Source organism: Saccopteryx bilineata, chromosome 7, assembly GCF_036850765.1.
Source record: "Saccopteryx bilineata isolate mSacBil1 chromosome 7, mSacBil1_pri_phased_curated, whole genome shotgun sequence".
Classification (NCBI taxonomy): domain Eukaryota; kingdom Metazoa; phylum Chordata; class Mammalia; order Chiroptera; family Emballonuridae; genus Saccopteryx; species Saccopteryx bilineata.
In genome coordinates, this window is record NC_089496.1 from 109364048 (window position 1) to 109385520 (window position 21473).

Consider the following 21473-nt stretch of genomic DNA (forward strand, 5'->3'; position numbering starts at 1 on the left):
AGTACTTTTTAATACCTCTCATAAATCACCACAAATAAGTCAGGGACGGCGGCTGATGGAACTGACGTCGAGCAGTGATCAATGGGCACCAGGCGGGAAAAACTGGAGAATGGCTCAGAAAAGCAGCCCTGCCTCAGGGCACTTCCCTGGGCACCAGGAACCGCTACAGTCCTTGCACCTGGGACCCAGAAAAAGATGCTGCTCTCAGCTCCCGCCTGGGCAGAAGGTTTCCCTTGGCAACCGCGCCAGGGTGACCGGCTCCTGCTTAGGTGTGGCCTCTTCTGTGACACAGGTCCTCCTTTTTCTCTAAGCTCTAACTACCGATGACACGTGGGGGGGGTTGCAGACTTCCCAGGCAGAATGCAAGGTTAGATGTGAAAAGGGGAGGCAGCCACTAAGTGAATTGGGGGAAATAAAATGCTACCTAAAAATCCACTTCTCAAAAGAGGAATGCCACCTACTGCCTCTCACCCACCAGAAACACAGTCAGGGCTTAAGACTGCAGCAGTCCCAGAGCTGCCAAGGAAAACATTCTTAGGGGTTCCTTTAACTTTGACAAAGCTGCAGTCAGAGAACATCTTTCTTGTAAGAATCCCAGTGTGCATTTTGGCATTAGGTTCCGGGGGCAAATCCTATGGAGGCGATTTATCCACCCTGACGGAGGGAGGTGGGCGCCCCTGCCTGTGAAGGCTCTCTGGGGAGGCCCCGGGGATCGGGCAGCCAGGGAGGCGGCCGTCCTGAGGCTGCAGGTCCCTGTTCCCGACATTTTCTGTTACTCTGCTGCCTCGTTAATAAATGTGTGCTGGGTCCCAGAGTCCGGGTTCTCCAGCTCCATGCTTGGGGGTGACATCAGTCCCCTGTACCAACTGCGTGAAAGACATGGAAGTGACCAGAGGGAGAACAGGAAGTGACCAGTCAACACGGCCTGGGCAGCTGCTGTGCTTGGAGTGGGCACAACTGTGTGGCAGGAAAAGCCATCACAGGAAACCGGTGGTGGACGGGAAGCCCTCTAGGTTTCTCTGTTTAAATCAATTAAAAAAAAAAAAAAAGGGAAAACCTCACATCTTCCAGAGCTGATAAATGGTCACACAATTAATGGATAACTGGTTTTGGAAAATACCTTGACAGCATCCTGTGTCCCCTCTGGCTTCTTTTTGCAGACTACAGTTGGGTTTGATTTCCTCCTGACCACGGAAGGGACACACTCAGCAGCCCCGGGGGACTCCTCTGGACTTGGGCACGTGGCATGGAGGAGGAGGAGAAGAATCCAAACGGGAAGACCAAGCCCAAGCACCCCCACCTCTTCAAACTGGAGCTCAGCTTTAGATCCGAGCCTCAGTTTTCACATGCACAGAATGGGGGGATTTATTAACCACTCCCTCACAGGCCGAGGACGAGGATCAGTGGACTTCATAAAGGAAGGTGAAGGTCTTCCGTTCATCTCAAAGCCCCAGAGATGCTTGTGGCCAGCCCTTCCATGAAAAGGATGTGTATTTGTTCTTCCCATTTAGCGTTGCCTCTGTGGCTCTTGCGAATTACCGACTGCCTGCGCCTTCCACATTCTGCCGCAGGGCAACAATTCTGATAGAGTTTATTATAAACTGTAGCCCAAACGTAGCAATGGCTAAACTGTAAAACCACAAGTTCAAGTCAGCTTGAGAAGGAAACGATTCAGGAGGCCAAAGGAATGATTGGGCAGTTAAATGTGATTTCTTGATTTCACGCATGCACGGCATGAACGCCGACAAAGACCCCGCTCCACTCATGGGCGCTGGGTTTCACTAACTCACCCAGAACACGAATTCGGGAGCAGAACCAAGCAACCAAGGCACCAAGAAACCAGAGCCAACGAAAGCGCACTTACACGGCTATTACCTGCCATGCACTGTGGCCGCGGTTGTTCCGGCTCCCGGCAGCTTCTTCCAGACGCCTTCCCCCAAGCTCACGTCACCGGAGCCCCTCCGTGCCTTCTTCCATCTCGGTCCTCCATGGCCGAGGCCACCCGAGCTCAGGGTGGACGACGGCCACAAACAGACGACCTGGTCGCTACGCTCTGAGAACGCCATCTAACGACTCATCCGTGACCATTCACTCCACAACCAGTTTGAAGACGTTTTTCGAAGACCACTCCCTCCCTCCCTCGCAGTTGGCAGCCAGTTCTACTTTTTTCCCTGGTCCCTCAGGAGCACGAGCCCCACATGTCTCCACCCTTTCTTCCAGGGCGAGCTCAGGGCCACCTCCAGCAAGAGGGCGCAGGCGGTCACGCGGGGGAAGGACCTTGACGGGCCATGCTTCCTACCAAGAATTCCAGGGCCATCTTCAGAATAATCTTCATGTTTTTCACAAGTAATGCCCAGGAATAAAACTTGCAAAGGCATAAAATTTAGGTCTGCCCTTTAGGGATGGGGTGGGGGGAGGTGGCACCTGTTCCCAAGGCGACTGTTGGCGGCGGCGTCCCAGTGCAGGGGCTTCGGGCTTTGCCTCGCCTGTCCGTCAGCGACAATGAGTCTATCTGTTCACAGCAGTGACTGTTCTTCAGCAAGACCCTGCCGTGGACCAGAGCGTGGTCGGCTCTCTCGCTCACCGACACCCCTGGGAGTCCGATGACGTCATCCAGTCTTGCCGGTGAGGTCAGGGAAGCTCAGAGCCGTCAGGTACCTCGCCGCAGTCATGTGGTTCAAGTCAGGACAAAAAAAATCAGCTCTTTGACGTGAAGGCCTGTGTTCCTCCCGAGCAACCCCTCTGTGTCTAGGGCGGTCGGGGGGCCTCCAGGGGCGGCTTCCAGGGGCGACCCCCAGAGCAGGACCAGGCACCAACGGCCCCAGGGCCTAGAGCTCTCTAGAGGCGGATAAATGCGAGCCCTGGGGTTCTGCACGGGAGTCTGCCCAGGCGTCGTTGATGTGATGGAAAACAAGGATTTACCCACCCCACCTGTGGTCAAGCACGGGCCAGACCGCATACACTGAGGGAGGTTGTGAGCCCATGTGGGCTCCAGAGAGCTGTGGGCAGAGGAGACGGTCACCCTCCTAAAACAGCAGCCGCTGTGCAGGGCCCCTCCAGGGCAAGACAGGAGATGGAGGCAGACCTGGGTTTGCCCACCACCCAGCCGGCAAGAACACGGCTTCCACAATCCAGAGGAACCCAGGGCGAGACCGCAGGAAGAAACCATCGTAGTGTCCACACCAGGGGCGAAAAGGGACTGCATTGGGGCCAGACGCTGACCCGGCGAGCTGACCAGAGGGACAGCAGATGACAAAGGAAACCACCAGGCTGGGAGCAAGTGATTAAAAAAAGTCCTTAGGAGGACATTTCCATTGTTAACAGCAAACACCTGGGGCTCCAAACAGAGCCATGTGCGGTAGCTTATAATTCATGCTTTTAACACATCAACTCTGATCTCTGCTCTTCCTCTTGGAAACCAATTAAAGTGAGAATGTCATTTCCTAGAATTTTTAAGAAAGAAAGACAACTGGGGTCTGGTCAGTTGAGAGGTGCCCAGGAGGCATCTAGACATGACCGGAGGTAGACCTCTCACTTCTGAATGAGAATGGCTGTTTTCTCCTGAACCCAGACCCGAAAGACAAGAGACCCTCGAGGACAGGGGACCAGGTGCCACACTACAGCGGCCCCAGCCCATCAGAGGGGGTGTCTGAGACGAAGTTCTCAGCTTCATTATGAGAAAAGGCTGCTGTCTCCACCGGGCCTGTCTTCCAACTTAAGCAGACGCAGAGACAATGAGAAACGGTTTGTAGTCCCTCATGACTCTGCTCTTTCCTCCTCCCCCAGGGCGGGCCGGGGCGTGGGCAGACCCGTGCAGATGGTGCCAGCTGCTGAGGCTGATTCTGCCTGTGGGCCACGGGGAAGACACTGCTGATCACATGAGACACAAAGAGTGGTCAAGGCAGGTCCTGCCAAGCCGCCAGCGAGAGCAGAAGTCAGCACTGGCCCTGCTCCTGCGTCCCCGAGCTCCTGACACTGGGCTTGCCCTCACAGGAACCTGGAACTCAAGAGAGGTACGAGGCTGCCCCTGTCCCCACACCCCAGTGATTGGGAGCAGGAAGCCTCGCTATTCACAGACACTCAGAGGAGCCAAGGAACGGTCCAGAGGCCATGAACTGGAAGCTGTGGGCTGACATCACGCTCTGCTCCTGACCACCTGTGGGGCCCTGGCATCCTGACCCTCAGTTTGCTCACCTGCCCAACGCGGGTCACCGTATCTGCCCTGTCCTCTCCGGCCGTGGCCATCGAGCAAGAAAGGAGAAGTGGAAGTTCTTTGCAAAGCGGACAGCTCCAGGGGGTGCTGTTCTTACAACTACTTTTAGTTCTTGTATCTCTGACCCTCTCCTCCTACTTTGGTTAAATTAAGCACAAGCTTTCAGGAGAAGTCCCTTCTGGAAGGACCCCACTTTTTGGAAAGCAAATAGCCCCTGTCACTCTGATCTCCCTGGAGTTATTATTAAAAAAAGCTCAAACACACACAATAGACTTGGCTACCTGTTTACCAGGGGTTTCTCAGCCCTTGTTCTTTTTTACTTAAGTTTTGCTTTTTCTATTCAACACCATTCATGGTGTTGCAGGTATTTTTGCAAGCTGTTGTAAATCCACTGCAGGGTGACGGGGGTGGGGGGATACAGAAAATGAACATAGCGGTGGTGCAGCCGATGCTAGACTTACTATAAAAGACAACAGGCTCGGGCCTGACCAGGCGGTGGTGCAGTGGCTAGAGCATCGGACTGGGATGCAGAGGACCCAGGTTCGAGACCCCGAGGTCGCCAGCTTGAGTGCGGGCTCATCTGATTTGAGCAAAAGCCCACAAGCTTGAACCCAAGGTGGCTCCAGCAAGGGGTTACTCAGTCTGCTGAAGGCCCGTGGTCAAGGCACGTATGAGAAAGCAATCAATGAACAACTAAGGTTGCAAAGTGCAATGAAAAGCTAATGATTGATGCTTCTCATCTCTCTCTGTTCCTCTCTGTCTATCCCTCTCTCTGACTCACTCTCTGTCTCTCTAAAAAACAAAAAAGACAACAGGCTTGGAATGTCCCCCAGAGCATCAGCTGTTACACACAAGGCGGAGGGATGGGCTTACTTCTCACACATCTGATGGTATTGTCATCACTATCCATCCATCCATCCATCCACCCACCCATCTACCCACCCATCCATCCATCCATCCACCCACCCATCTACCTACCCATCCATCCATCCATCCACCCACCCATCAGCCCATCCATCTACCCATCCACCCACCCACCCATCAGCCCATTCATCCATCCATCCATCCATCCATCTACCTATCCATCCATCCATCCATCCATCCATCCATCCATCCATCCACCTACCCATCCACCCACCCATCCACCCATGCACCTGCCCATCTATCCATCTATATCCACCCACCCGTCCATCACCCACCCATCCACCCATCCACCTACCCACCCATCTATCCATCCATCCATCCATCCACCCACCCATCCACCTATCCACCCACCCACCCACCCACCCACGCACCCACCCATCCACCCATGCACCTGCCCATCTATCCATCTATATCCACCCACCCGTCCATCACCCACCCATCCACCCATCCACCTACCCACCCATCTATCCATCCATCCATCCACCCACCCACCCACCTACCCACCCACCCATCCACCTATCCACCCACCCACCCACGCACCCACCCATCCACCCATGCACCTGCCCATCTATCCATCTATATCCACCCACCCGTCCATCACCCACCCTTCCATCCTCCCAGTACAGAAGCATGTACTGAACTCATCTGTGCACCAGGCACTCTTGTAGTTGCTGGGGATTCAGCAGGGAACAAAATCAACAAAACTCCTGACCTAGTGGAGCTTAGGGTTGGTCCTTCTGGATACTGCCGGGTGCAGAGAGGCCCATAATTTACCCTTGACCTCACACTGCAGCTTCTGTGCCACACGGCCGTGGCTGTGTGGGGAGGGGAACGCCTGGCAGAGCTCCAGCTGTACTGTGTTCACACATGTTCTACCACAGGAAAATGCTGGATTAATGAGCAATGACAGGAAGCAATTCTCTGCTGTTGTAATATAAGTTGAAGGAGGTTCGCGAGAACTAAATGGCTTAAAAATGGGGCACCCTTCCTCTTCCCAGAAGTCGCACAGGGATGCTGCTTTGTACTGAGACTTCAGTCCCCACATGAAGACCAAACATGGAAACACAGTCACGGCCAATTCCATGTGGCAAACACAGCGGGGGGCTGGGCTGCCCAGCTGCCCAGTCTCATGCTCAGCCTGGCTTCATGGATCCCAGCTGCACAGATCCCAGCTGCACAAAGTCTGGCTGCACAGAACCCAAATGCATGAAGCCCGGCTACACAAAACTTGGCTGCATGGAGCCCGCTGCTCAAAGTCTAGCTGCACGGAACCCAGATGCACGAAGCCCGGCTACACAAAATCTGGAGGCATGGAGCCCAGCTACATGGGGGTCCAGCTGCATGGGGTTCACCTTCACAGAGCCCAGCTGCATGGGGAGCCCAGCTGCATGGGGAGCCCAGCTGCATGGAGCCCAGTTGCATGGAGCCAGCTGCATGGAGCCTGGCGGCACAGAGCTCAGCTGCATGGAGCCTGGCGGCACAGAGCTCAGCTGCATGGGGAGCCCGGCTGCATGGAGCCTGGCGGCACAGAGTTCAGCTGCATGGAGCCTGGCGGCACAGAGGCCAGCTGCATGGGGAGCCCAGCTGCATGGAGCCTGGCGGCACAGAGTTCAGCTGCATGGAGCCCAGCTGTATGGAGCCAGCTGCATGGAGCCTGGCAGCACAGAGCCCAGCTGCATGAGGAACCCGGCTGCATGGAGCCTGGCGGCACAGAGTTCAGCTGCATGGAGCCAGGCGGCACAGAGCCCAGCTGCATGGAGCCTGGCAGCACAGAGCCCAGCTGCATTGGGGAGCCCAGCTGCATGGGGAGCCCAGCTGCATGGAGCCTGACGGCACAGAGTTCAGCTGCATGGAGCCCAGCTGTATGGAGCCAGCTGCATAGAGCCTGGCAGCACAGAGCCCAGCTGCATGGGGAGCCCGGCTGCATGGAGCCTGGCGGCACAGAGTTCAGCTGCATGGAGCCCAGCTGCATGGAGCCTGGCGGCACAGAGTTCAGCTGCATGGAGCCCAGCTGCATGGAGCCAGCTGCATGGAGCCTGGCGGCACAGAGTTCAGCTGCATGGAGCCCCATTGCATGGGGAGCCCAGCTGCATGGAGCCCCGCTGCATGGGGAGCCCAGCTGCATGGAGCCCAGTTGCATGGAGCCAGCTGCATGGAGCCTGGCAGCACAGAGTTCAGCTGCATGGAGCCTGGCGGCACAGAGCTCAGCTGCATGGGGGGCCCCGGCTGTATGGAGCCTGGCAGCACAGAGCTCAGCTGCATGGGGGGCCCCGGCTGTATGGAGCTTGGCGGCACAGAGCTCAGCTGCATGGAGCCTGGCGGCACAGAGCTCAGCTGCATGGAGCCTGGCAGCACAGAGTTCAGTGGCACAGAGCTCAGCTACATGGGGAGCCCGGCTGCATGGAGCCTGGCGGCACAGAGCTCAGCTGCATGGAGCCTGGCGGCACAGAGCTCAGCTGCATGGAGCCTGGCGGCACAGAGCTCAGCTGCATGGAGCCTGGCGGCACAGAGTTCAGTGGCACAGAGCTCAGCTACATGGGGAGCCCGGCTGCATGGAGCCTGGCGGCACAGAGCTCAGCTGCATGGAGCCTAGCGGCACAGAGCTCAGCTGCATGGAGCCTGGCGGCACAGAGCTCAGCTACATGGGGAGCCCGGCTGCATGGAGCCTGGCGGCACAGAGCTCAGCTGCATGGAGCCTGGCGGCACAGAGCTCAGCTGCACAGAGCCTGGCGGCACAGAGTTCAGCGGCACAGAGCTCAGCTGCATGGAGCCCGGCGGCACAGAGCTCCCTTGAAGCCTGTAGTTGGAAGCTGAGCACATTTTCCTCTGACCATTACCCAGGACCAATGCCTTTCTCCTTTCCCGAGGTTTAGTGGGGCTGCAAAGTTTTATTTGAGATAAGGAACACAAAGATGGAAAGGCAGGGGTATGGCGCCTGCCAACTCAGCCTTAGGTCGGTCCGGGGGCTCCCGTGTGGGTATCTCTGAAAGCGTAGGCAATTCACTGAACTTCCTGAGCCCCAGCTCCCTTATCTATAAGATGGGTATAATCATGCCCACCTGACACAGTTTACTGATGAAATATGACATCCTGAATGCAGTCATCTAGGGTCCAGGTCCAGTTTGCCTACGTTCACTTCCCCTAAACTGGATACTCAAGGAACAGTGGCCACGCAAACTGGTCTCCCTCGTTTGACCCATGCTTTGTGTCCAGCCTGAGAGGGGAGGGCAATTTCACCCTGCCCCTGGGAGTGGCTTTTAGTATTCTAACTCTGCATCGGTTGCAGACAAACGCCTTTATTTTCCGGGGAGCAATGATGTGTAGTCACACGGAGCGGAACAAAAGTGTGCTCTATGTTGACATGCCCTCTTGAATGGTTGTCAAAACTCTCTCCTGACAGTTCATGTTTCCTTTATGATAATCGCAGGATGCAGCCAACCAAATTGCTCAGGTGTTATGCTGGAACCGATGCTGACCAGCACCGTTTGAATCTTATTAGACTTCCTCATTTTGTAGCTGTTCCTCCTCCCTTCTTCTCCTTGGATAAAGATTTCCACTTCTTCCCCCCTACACTTGGACGAAGAAAATAGAGATGGTCTTAAACTTTTCATTGAGGAAAAAAAAAAATCAAATGAAGAGCTGATATGGCGAAATAAATTTCTCCAATGCCATTCTCATAAGGTCCCTTTATGACGAATGTATTTCATGATCTCAGAGAGCGCCTCCAAGTTCAGAAGGGGGTGAGCTTTAACGAAGAGTATCCCACACTGATTTCCAAGAAAGCACGTTCTATGGAGGCTTTCCAAATACACCGAATCGCTCTCAATTCCCATCACATGCCAAGCTCTGGGGGACTTTTCACTGAACAGCTCCATTCATTGTAGTTCCTTGAAACACATTTTTCGGATGGAGACTTCCTCAGAAGAATTTCCAGCTTTCCCATTATGTAAGGTAGAAATCTTCTGGAGGCCCACCTAAGCCTATTCAATTCTTCAGGGATCGGTTCTGACTGGACTTGATTCCAGAATGTCTTCCCTGCCCACCGCCCCCTTCCAACCTGTGCTCCTGTTCACGATGAATTCCTCATCAATTTTTAAAAGGTATAAAGTGCCATCATGGTTATGTCTAAAAATGTCTCCTTATCTCTTAGAGGCACACACTGAAGTACATATAGATGGGCTGTGCCGATGCCCAGGACTGTGTAAATAGGGAGGATGTGGTGGCCCTGCAGTGCGCCCCATGGCACCCTAAAAACGTCCATTAGAGCCCCGAGCTCCCAGTCTGTGGTCACCAGTTCCCTTGCCCATCATCTCCACAACATCAGTTCCCGGAAGTCAAGGCCCCTGCACCTTGTGCCCACGCCCCCACTGTGCCTCAGGCTCTGGCGTGTGGGCACAGAGTGGACAATAGTTGTTAATGAGTGGTTTTGCTCAAAAGCATCACTGGTTCTGAGAAGACAGGGCACACACAGTTGTTAACATGCACTCCCCTCCGTGAGGCCCCTCCAGAACAGGGTTTGTATCCAGCTGATCAGACCCTGGTGATTCCTTGGGTCAGCCGCCTTGTTCCCCAGCTCCCCCCTTCCCCTCTCCTTCCTTCCTTCCTTCCTTCCTTCCTTCCTTCCTTCCTTCCTTCCTTCCTTCCTTCCTTCCTTCCTTCCTTCCTTCCTTCCTCCCTCCCTCCCTCCCTCCCTCCCTCCCTCCCTCCCTCCCTCCCTCCCTTCTTCCATTCCTCCCTTCCTTCCTCCTACCCTCCTCTCTTTTTTAAAAAAGACAGCAAGCCCTTTAATTTGGCAAGTGACAATAGCTCAAATGCTACAGTGATCCTTTTAAAAATGGGAAAAAATCTCTAAAACTAAATCAGATCGCACCACTGCCCCGCCTGACCCCCGGTGACTTCTCCCTGCCCCGAGGAGGACACCCTGGTTCTCTGGCGCAGCCTGGGCGTGGCTTGCTGGCCCCTCCTTTCTCTCCAGGGCACCAGGCCCGCTTCCCAGGCCCTGCCCCCCTCTGACCCAGCGCCCTCAAGCCACCGGGCTCCTGTCAGCAGAGCCCTGGTTCAGTGTCCGTCCTTGCCGTCCCCTCCGCTAGGGATCACATCTGTCTGGGACCTCTGCGGGCTCCCGAGGCCTCCCGTCCCTTTGGTCTTCACTTGAACATCACCTCCACACAGACGTCTCCCCCAAACCCCTGGTTCCGGCCAGGTCCCCGGCCGATGTGTATCTCCATCCTCTCTCCACTGGCTTCCTTCATAGCACCTACTGGCTTTCCACGCTCTCTTCCCCACTAGAGCACAAGTTCCATGGGGGCAAGAGGCGGGTCTGTCACGTTCGAGGTCGCAACCCCAATCGCCATGGAAGCGCGTAGTGGGCGGCAGGAGCCCCATGAACTCCGGGTTCAGCCGCGCCCCTGCAAGAGAGGGCTCTTCTCCTCCAATCATTTCAGCAGGAACCCTTTTGCAAGGAATAAAGGGTGCCACGAGAGTAATTTCTGAATGTTAATATGGCTCCCCCCCCCCACTCTAGGAAGTGATATTTTCTATTACACTAAGTAGTCTTTTCCCAAAGTGTCCAAGTTATTCACGTTTTTCTTACTCCCATAAATGTGGCACACTTAGCACTCACCCCCTTAAGAACACATCCTTCAAGAAGCTCGTTAAGGGCGGGACTCAACCGTGTTGAGCCTCCCACACACATTCCCAGATTCTGCTTTTGCCAAAGAGTCATTTCCAAGACGGATCTTCCTGTTAACTACCCAAGACATAAAACACACACTCTCACACACACTCAGAGATGTGCAGTAATTAATGGTGCAACCTGTAAGGAAAACTCCCTCAACCACGCCGGTAACACGCAACTCAAGTTACGACACTCATGTTCTGAAGAAGTCTGCTCACTCTGCGTGTTTTCAGGCCTGTGGGGCCAATTTGTCGACAACGGAAGCTGGTTCAAACCATCTGAGTTCCGACTTGGAATGTCCTGACAACACAGAAACAGGGCTGCCAGGGACGCCCTCCCCCTGAGGACCGTCTGCGGCCAGCAGTTCTTTTTGAATCCAGGAGATTTTGATATCATGAAAGCAGTCGCCGACTCAGCTCCCTGTGAGTCACCTTTGGGGCTAAAGCACTTAAGTCACATTTTTTAACATTTGCCACTCATGTCCGAATCAGGAGTTGGGGGGAGGTCGGCAGGACAGCTGGCGTTTGGACGGGGGCCAGTTTAAACACGAGCCGTTCATGCAGAAGCCATCGGCGCGTTGCCGAACGACTCTCACTCGCAAGTCCTCTCCAGCAACTCCACGCATGAATCTGGAAGAAGACCTTGTACCTGTCAGTAGTTTCAACATCTCTGTGAGATCAACCATCATGACGAGACCACCATCTCCGTGGAGTGTCTTATGATGTACAAAGACACACGATCTCATGTGGTCCCACTCCCCCTCCCGCAGGACCCTGGGAGGTAAGAGAACGCCCATGCTGGACAGTCTACGGTGGGTGATGGATGGGCCGAGGGTCAGCTGGGTGGCTTGACCTCCCCCACGCTGCTGGGCTTTTGTGATTAATTCACACACTTGCTTAGAGTTTCTTTCCATCTGAGAAAATTAAAAACACCACTCTCTGGACAGGAATGCTGGATCATAAATGAGAACCAAATAGGAGAGATTTACACAAAAGCACAAGCTCAGCAAAAGAGAGAACTTGGAAATCGCTAATAAGGTATAAATCAAGTAAAGGCTGTTAGCAAGCCCCTGGTGAGAGGGGGAAAAATATGAAAAAGGCTGAGTTCTTAATACCGTTCTACCTCTGGCTGTCAAATATTGCCAGGGCCATTTGGCTCCCATCCATAAACACTGCCAGAGAAATGTTCCCCTCTGAAGGGCTTGATGCAACACTGCAGAGAGGACCAGACAGTGTGCCTTCTACTTAACTGTGCCTCCAGAGTCAGAGGTTTTAGAGCTGTCGGGTCTCCTGCTCTGTGCATTCCCAACAGGCACAGAGGTCCCAATATTTGTTTACTATGTGAACAATTCATAGAAAGATGGGTGGGTAGATAGATAGATGGATGGATGGAGGAATAGATGGGAGAGATGGAGGAATAGGTGGATGGATGGATAGATGGATGGATAGATGGATGGATGGATGGATGGATGGATAGATGGAAGGATGGATGGATAGATGGAAGGATGGATGGATGAATGGATGGATGGATGGATGGATGGATGGATGGATGGATGGATGGAATAATGGATGATGGATAGGTGGAAGGATGGATGGATGGATAGATGGAAGGAAGGAAGAAAGGAAGAAAGGAAGGAAGGAAGGAGAGACTCACTCGTTTTATTGATGAGGAACTGCAGAGTCAGAGGGGTTACTAACTTGCCTGTATTACCAAAAAAACAACAAAAAACAAAAACAAAAGAAAAACATTGGTGTTAGAACTGGGGCTCACAGGTCTCCTCAATCCCAGTCTAGCATTTCTAGTCTAGACTTTCTTTTCTTCCATTTGTCTATTTTATTAAGAGTTCAAAAACATTAGCAATATTAACAACAGAATCTTTTTCATTGCTGGTAACCACTTGTGGAGAGGCGTGTACAGCTGACCCTTGAACAGTGTGGGGGTTGGGGGAGCCGGCACCATCCCCACCCTCTGAGCAGTGGGAAATCGGTGTAATGACTTTTGATCCCCAAATACTTCCGTTGTTCCTCAGTGTCGTGGAGGATTGGTTCCAGCACACCTACCCTCTCCCTGCAGATAGCAAGACCTGTGGGCACTCGAGTCCCTTACAGAAAATGGCGCAGAACAATGCACACAGTCAGCCCTCCGCATCACAGACTCCCAATCTCGGATTGAAACTACGGCGTCAACCCTGGTTGGTTGACATCTGCAGATGCGAAACCCAGGCACACCAAGGGTGGGCTGTCTATTCATGGAAAGATATCCGCATGTCCGTGGACCTGTGCAGTTCAAATGCACATTGTTCCAGGGACAACTGTCGTCTGATCTGCTTGTGCCTCTTTGGTAATCAGGGAAATTAAACACAGTTCATTTCCCCGTGGTCACTCTGAGTTCATCAAGCATGGGAAAGTGGGGAGACCACTCAGTTGCTCCGTCCAGCATACGGGCCTAGGCTGCTGACCTCCCTCGGGCTGGTGGGACATTGAAAACGGAACCCACCCTCAGGCCCCTGGCCAACCTCACACCCTCAGAGGAATTCTTTGCCCCATGTGCCCACCCCACAGCTCTTCTGCCTCTGCCCGGATGTGACAAGCAGTGCACTGTTTCCCGAGTGACCTGCCCCTCCTTTTGGGGAGCTCCCTTGTTGGTACCTAGACCTGGCCATGCTTCGCCTCCTGCTGGCGCTGGCCTGAGAGACTCACTTTGGGTTCAGGTTCGGGGCCCCTGTCAGCTCCAATGCAGAGACCAAGTTCCGTGACTAGGGTCCTGGTGACTGCCTTGAATGTGCTGAAGACAGGACCGTAAGCTAAAGCTGGTGCTCCCTGCGGGCTCTGTGCTGACAGCGGTGCTGGACAGAAGCACAGGGCCTGGCTGTCACCAGGGGCGTCACCACAGCTCATGGGAAGTGACGTGAGCCGGGCAGGCCTGCTGTCCTGTTTTAGGGGCAGCCTGTTTCAGGAGCCCCGCCGTGCCCCACAAGCCATCGGACAGAAGACCTACGGGGCTACGGCTTGTCAGGGCCTATCCACATTCTGTGACAATCCCTCCCTCTTCTGGGGACTCTGAAACCTCGTAAGCAGGTTGGTCTCCCCCCCAATCATGACTGCCTCTTGCCAGCGAGTCTTCATGGAGGCCAGTCTTTGGGCTGCCAGTTAGCAAAGTGAACCCAGAGAGTGGCCCTCGGCCGGAGTGGGCCCAGAGACGCACACTGGGAAGGTCTCGAGGCGCAGATTAGACGCCAGCCTCGAGGACGTGCATGGGCGTTTCTTGGACTAATGAGAACCTTCTCCTGCGGGCTCCGCACTCTGGGGTGGGGGGCCCTGTGAGGAGTGAGGAGACCACAGAGTCCGCCCTCACTCGCAGCTGCATCGACCCATCTCCACCTCCTCTGAACACTCCAAGGAGGAAGCTGCCTTCCTCCTTTTCCTGGGCGAGCCCGAGTCCAGAGTCCCGGGAGGGCGCCGGAACCACTAACTTACTGAAACAGAAGTCACCTCATCTCAACCTCTCAGATCTGATGCTGTGAGAACAGTCCAAGTCCCCAAGCTACTAACACCCTTCAAACCAACCCCGAGGGAGGAAGCCCCTCTTACCCAGAGCCCTCTGGAGGACCCCCGGCCATCTGACCTTGCCCACCTTGCCCAGGGGTTTCCCAGGCCCTGAGATGGCTCAGAGCACGGGAGCTGCAGGCTCAGAACAAACCCGTGTCCAGACTGTGCTACCATTCGTGATCTCGACACAGAGACAGCCCCCGCCCGCCCCTGCCCAGGAAGGGTTCAGTCCTCTGCCACATGGCCTTGCAATCTGGGTGCCTGCGACTCTCTCTGAGTAGCACAGTCCACCCTCGCTACTCAGGAAGGCATTTCTTTCTGGAAGCTTCCATGCATGCTCTGGCCAGACAACCAGGGAGGGTTGTCTGCTCAGCACTGGGGTGGAGGGTGAGGGTCAGTACTTGCCCGGTCGAGGGGTTCATGATGCAGCCTCCTTTGTCAGCTGCCGTTTTGCAGCTACAGCCTCTCTCCAGGGTGTCGTGGTTCATCCCAAAATTGTGGCCCAGCTCGTGCGCCAGGGTCACGGCTGCGCCCAGGGGGCTGTCGGAATGGTCCTCCAAGAAAACACAAGAGCACAGATGTCTAGTTTGCAGCTCCTCGGCCTTACGTCCCACCCCCGCCCCCGCCCCACCATCCAGACATTTACTTTTCCTCCACACTTGACTGAACCCATTCCCCTAGCAGGAACCAAGAGAGGGTCCTATTACTTAGTTACAACTTAGTTACAACTTATCCAGTTAAAGGGGTTTGGGGTCCCTCTGGCTGAAGGGTGCCCGGCTCTCGCATACACATGGGGTTCCTATGTCTTTACATGAGATGGTTGTGGTGGCCTCTTTCCATCCTTCTTCCGACATCCTCCTGGGAAAACACCCTCCTACTGGCTGAAGCCAAACGCTGCCCTGCATCATAGGAAGAAGATCTTGTTCCTGCGTGGGTCACACATGTGCCATTCGATCCCTGACTGCGAAGTTGCTGACGTCATGCTGGCAGGGGGACACGGGCCCCATGACATCCTACGTAAGACCCGTGCCTTATTACTGAGCACGCCTCTTCCCGTCTGTATGGGAGAAGGCTGCTTGGAAAATTCTCAGGAATTTGCAATAAACGCTCTCCACGTCGAGAGATCCGTTTGAAGATGCGTTGAAGGAAAGACTGTCACCCTGTCATCGGGCCTTACTCTGGCTGGCCCTTTGCTTGGTCGAGGAGACCTTGGGATTGGATGAAGAAGAGTCCTGATTCTCTGACTCTGGTTATTGGGGTTCCCTCAACCTTTTGCTTGATTTTGGGAGGCCGATCCACCTCCAACCCCCGCTCAGCAAGCTCTGCTTGGCCACCCTAACTTAGTGTGAGTGTGTGGGTGGCTTGGCTAAATAGATACAACAAACTAAAAAATATATTGTTACTTAACTTTAACAAACTAGAGCTAGTTAATCAGTGGATAGGGTTTGCACAGGTCATGCCCATGAGCGGTATGTCTAGAAGAAGCCTGTACACCAGGAGTCACGAAGGTACCTCACCTAGGTACTTGCTTTGTGTTGCCTTGGCAACAGATCAGGAGTTCTCCCAAGAGGCTGCTGGGAAACAGTGACCCTGTGTTTCAGAGAAAATATTATCCTGAAAGGGTCTTTGCAGGGCCTCCCGAGAAAGGTGCGTTCGTGTGTAATCCCACAGGCGTGCTCATGGTCACAGCTGTTAATGGCCTCTCTCCGGTCTTTCGTCAAAGACAAGGATCGCATGTCAAGGAACCATGTTTTTCCTAGAGTACATGAAATTCCTAATAAATCACCATGTTTGGAATTTATGGTTTCATGTTGTAGGAAGCTTCGCAAATATGTTTCAAAAAGAAAGAAAGAAAGAAAGAAGATCAATCCTCAGGAACATACACATTGGCGAAAAGAAGGCAGTCAAGCTCAGCATGTGGAGGGCTGACTCTAGTGGAGCACGCTTTGGCTCAAAATCCAAGAACTTCATCCTTAAAAAATTATTCCACATCTGACAGTATCACTGAATATCTTGGTTTTGCCTTTAATTGCCAAGTTGTTTTTCTTTCACGCATAGGTGATTATATGCAGAATTTCTCCAAAGTGACCCTGATAAACAGTTTACGTTTGCAATAAGGGGAGAGAAAAAAAACAACCTCTTTATTCGTGGCATTATCCCAAAACAGGACTATTTTCATCCAGTGTGATACAAAAGCAAGTTACCCCAACTAACGCTTGCTCCAGCCTGAAAATCTAGACAAACAGCATCAGGGCCTCAGTGTCCGACTGGGTTAGGAGTCTGGTCTCCTTGCCCCTCAACATCCTTCCTCTCACAACTCTTAAGTTCTGGTGTGAGGCATGGCGGTGTGTGACACCTGTCACGTTTAAGCTCAGAGACGAGGGGAGAAAGTCTAGAAGTTTCCGATCCTGGTCATGCCGTCCATCTGGCTTCTCTCGTGGATGTTACACAGAGTCCAGGAGCTGTGCCCTCTTCTTCCTCCCTGATGCGTCTCCCTCATGTGGAGCAAACGAGGGATGTGTCTGAGGGTGATTTAACGGTGGCCGAGTCGGCCAAATGTGATTTCCAGTTGGGTAACTTTGGCCTTGAGGAGTGCTCACGGCACTCCTCATCCTGGCTTATCTTTCCCACATTCTTTTATCCACTTATTTATTTACTTTTTAAAGTTAGGCATCCCTGTACGCTTTCACAGAAGGAGTTTTGATAAAAACGCTTGTATGGAAATAGGCTAAGGGAAAATGAGCTAAAGAAAGCCACTTAACAGGGTCGTATTGGCCACCCAGCGGTGGGCCCGCCATGCTCAGGAGGAATTCGGTTTCAGCTCTAAAAAAAAAAAGTGTTCATGCCCGTTTGAAGTGGCAGCGTCAGTGAGCAACTGACCACGGAACTGAGAAACAAAATTATTTCCTCTTAAAAGCTTACAGGCTGCCCTGTAAAAGAATTAAAAATAAACACACACACACACACTCACACAGCTGGGGTCTGACTTGAAATTAACCTGGCAACACCAACAACAACAAAAAAACCCCAAACTTTCCAGAGATTTCCATGGTAGAGATCGTATCCAGGACGTCCAGGGACACACACACACACACACACACACACACACACACCCCTGAAATCCAACAGAGTGGGCGCAATGCCTCTGAACAGCGTCTCCAGCTTCCCCATGGGCACTCGCTCGTGTGAGTTCCCAGCGCTGCCCAGAGAAGGGGGGACTTCCCTGTGTAGATTCACTAAAGGAGGTGCGGGTGGGCCGTGTGCGGAGAAACTGAGTCAGCAGAACATGCCTCCTTCCGCCCTCTAATACAATGTTCTGTTCGAAAAACAATGCGGAGGAATTCACAGCTTCTTGGATGGGTGAGGTTCCGTTTGTCTAATGGACATGGTGGAGTGGTCTCTGGGGAGACTCCCCGTTGGAGAAACGGTGCAAAGGGGGACCCCCCATTCCCAGAGTGGGAGCAGCACCAGCTCCGTGTGCAATCTCCCCTTTTGATTGTCGATGGACCTGAGCAGGAGTCCTCTGTTGTGCCGCCTATCAAAGCTGCTTCCCTCTTAAATTCATAAAGAACAAGTCCCAGAGAGCCCTCCCATTTTACTTCCTTTCATAAACATATCTATGGCCCGTATATGACAAAGTGATCCTTGCAAAGCAATAAACCCAGGTCCCTGCCTTCCAAGAATAAGGTTATTATGCGGCCGAATTGGATGCCGGTCAGAGGGTGCGCCAAGCACTCGCGGTGGTAAACAGTTAGTAACCTCAGACTTCTGGAGATTGGGCCCAGAGGCGCAACCGTCAGGAACCCATCCAGACGGTAATGTTTGGTGAGACCGCAGGCCATCTGAGAAGCTCAGGGGTAAGGGCACCCCCAGCCCCTCCCCCCACAGGCTGTCCCAACACTGGGAGAGACTTGCTGGACGGGAGTGCTTCCACCAGAATCCCAGCTGAAACATTTTCTTCATAAATGGGGGAGACTGGATTGCACTGAGCTATTTTCACACGCTCACCTCTCCTGTGTGCAAAACGATGTGTTCTATAAGCAGCCCTGAAATTGTTGCGGGGTACAGGGGACCACAGAGTGAGCGGGAAGGGAGAACTCAATCTAAAAAGCATTGATGAAAAGCACCTTAATTTCACAAAGTCTGGTGAAAGTAGGGATTTTCCCGGGAATTCATCAAGGCGAGCGGGGGCCGGGGACCCTGCTGCTGGCGCCCTGGGAGCCTGACTTACCATGACAATGCCCCCGGACTGCTCTGCCGTGCACATGCTCATGATGGGTGCCATGCCAATGGTGGTTCCTTGAAAATAGACCCCACTAGGAAAGAAGAGAAAGGGCTTTCTTAAACTCATAGAGAATGAAGACATTTTCTAATATATATATTGGTTTTTGAACCTTTCATGAGAAAAAAATATAACAAGCTCAAGAACAGTGTGTGTGTGTGTGTGTGTGTGTGTGCGTGCGTGTGCGTGCGCGCATGCGCGGCATGTCCCTGGGTCAAAGGTGAGGAACAGACGTGACAAAGTAACAAACAGGATATACATAAGCCACGTGCACTCATTCCCACAGGAGCTGCAAAGGCCGGTGCAGAAATCAGGGCAGCTTCTGAGGGCAGGCTGAGGGTTGAGTTTAGCTTTCGATCCCTCATGATTTATTTCTCCGGTTGCATCACGGTCCCATAAACCTTTCAGATTTTTGTTGTCAAGACAATCATGACTCCAGGGTGTGTAAATTGTATTCTGCGTATTTCCTAATGGGCTGGGGTTGGTGGGGGGGGGGGAGCGGCGGATGGAAGGGCTGAGGAAAGTCACAGAGAGGCACCGCTAATTAAATGCAATGCCCTTGATGGCTTGCTGGACTTCTCGTCGAAGCTGACATCTGCTCTCCCATGGAATATTATAACAAGGGGGACGAGACCCAGACTCTCCCATAACGTCCCGCTTAGATAGCTTGTGGACATGACTGGTTCTCCGGAGTCAGTGTAGAAGAAGGCACCCACGAAGCCTCACAACCTGGGCGGAAGCTTCTGGGCGGTGACCTTATGGCTCAGGGGCAACTTTCCCTCATAGGATGATATAGAATGATATCAGGGTCTGTTTAATGCAAGTGCTTTTAATGCCAACCTCATACATTAAAAATTAAACACTGTATCTGCTGAATCTCTTTTAAGGGAAACTAAAGACTTACCCCATGTTATCTTGCCCATGGACACCCATCGATTTTATATATATATTTTAAAGTTAGGCATTTTGGCTGTGGTCGATTGGACAAAAGGGAGCTAATCTATATAAAACCTCATCTATGAACCTATGTGTGCATATGTGTGTGTGTGTATGTGTGTGTATATACACACACAGATCTATCTCCATCCCATTATACTCTTATGAAAAATAGTAGGGATTGAAACTTTTACTTATATATCTACAGTGTGTCTGTAAAGTCATGGTGGTGCACTTTTGACCGGTCACAGGAAAGCAACAAAAGACAATAGAAATGTGAAATCTGCATCAAATAAAAGGAAAACTCTCCCAGTTTCGTACCTATTCAGTGCAGTTCGATGTGGGCTCACGCACAGATTTTTGAGGGCTCCTTAGGTAGCTATCCCGTATAGCCTCTACAGACTCGTCACTGACTGATGGCCTACCAGAACGGGGTTTCTCCACCAAATTGCCAGTTTCCTTCAACTGCTTATCCCACCAAGTAATGTTATTCCTATGTGGTGGCGCTTCGTTATAAATGCGCCGATATTCACGTTGCAGTTTGGTCACGGATTCGAATTTAGCGAGCCACAGAACACACTGAACTTTCCTCTGTACCGTCCACATCTCGACTGGCATGGCCATGGGCTGCTCCGCTGAATACACGGTGTTATGTCATCATCTGTGCATGCGCACATGCTGCCACATCATCCTACAGAAACTAGGAGGGTTTTCCTTTTATTTGGTGCAGATTTCACATTTCTATAGTCTTTTGTTGCTTTCCTGTGACCGATCAAAAGTGCACCATGACTTTACGGACACACTGTATATAGACCATTTTAACATCTACAATTATATGGGGTGGGGGTAAACGTAGGTTTACAGTTAGTTCATATAAAAATAATACCGTAATTAATAAATTATAATACAAGAATAAACTCTGTTTCGTGTATTCACAACTGTAAACCTATGTTTGCCCCACCTTGTATAGGTCTGTAAATAAGAAGGTTATATAAGAAGAGGCCAATTTATTTCCAGATGTTCAAGTTGAACTAACTCCATCTGGGAGAAAAATCAAAACAAATTGCTTTGATTCTACTTTTTAGTCATTCAGGATTCATCAGTACACAGAATATGAGGCAAAACCCACGTATCCAAAGCAGGGGGGAAAAAAACATCTTGTGAAAATGGCCAAAATCAATGATTCGGGAAGGCCAGCGGTCTCAGCTCGGACATAGGCGTTTGGGAGAGGGAGGGAGGGGAGGGCTGGCTTTCCTCTTTCCTGCTCAGTAAGTTAGATCCGATTTGCTAATGAAAAGTGTCTGGACCTCCAAGGCTTTTACCTCAGTGATAGGCGCTACCCAGGAAGGACAGGGAAATATTCACAGAGATTATTCAAAGTGTGTAATAAAAAGTTCGGCACTTTGGGGAAAATGTACTTCATATCAGTGTAGGAGATGACCCAAATGTGTCTTTCTTCTCAACTGTAAAAGTGTCTGTGACGCCGCACCAATGTCCTGTTACGCTCTAAGTGTGCATTCTCTCAGTGATTACTTATTACTTATGTGCTCGTCGCCCCAGACTCTCCTGGTCCACTGCTGCCTCCTCCCAGCAGCCTGGGGACCCCCGAGGGCAGGGAGGCTCACAGCACTGGACATCATGATGCTCAGAGCTCATCGGTGCTCCGTACAGTTTGCATGGAAGACGGAACCCAAGGTTAAGGTGTCACAGTGCTGGTAGCCTCTGACCTAGAAAACTGAAGGATGACGAGAGACCGGAAGAGGGACCAGGGTTTTCCTTTTCCAAGCACCTGTCAATAACCACCCGGACGCACGCTCTTCAGGTTACACATGAACATCTTCCACGAATTATGAAGGAGAGTGAGCTTTACAACATGGCCGACTCTGGTCCTCT

The 21473-nt window shown here is 52.4% G+C and overlaps 1 protein-coding gene across 1 annotated transcript in view; it reads right to left on the reverse strand.

Annotated features, from left to right (window-relative positions):
• ADAM12 (ADAM metallopeptidase domain 12) overlaps positions 1-21473 on the reverse strand; it is a 311461-nt gene that overhangs the window by 58612 nt on the left and 231376 nt on the right. The window contains 2 exon segments of the mRNA XM_066240397.1: positions 14768-14916; positions 18594-18678. Coding sequence (XP_066096494.1) covers positions 14768-14916; positions 18594-18678 — 234 coding nt within the window.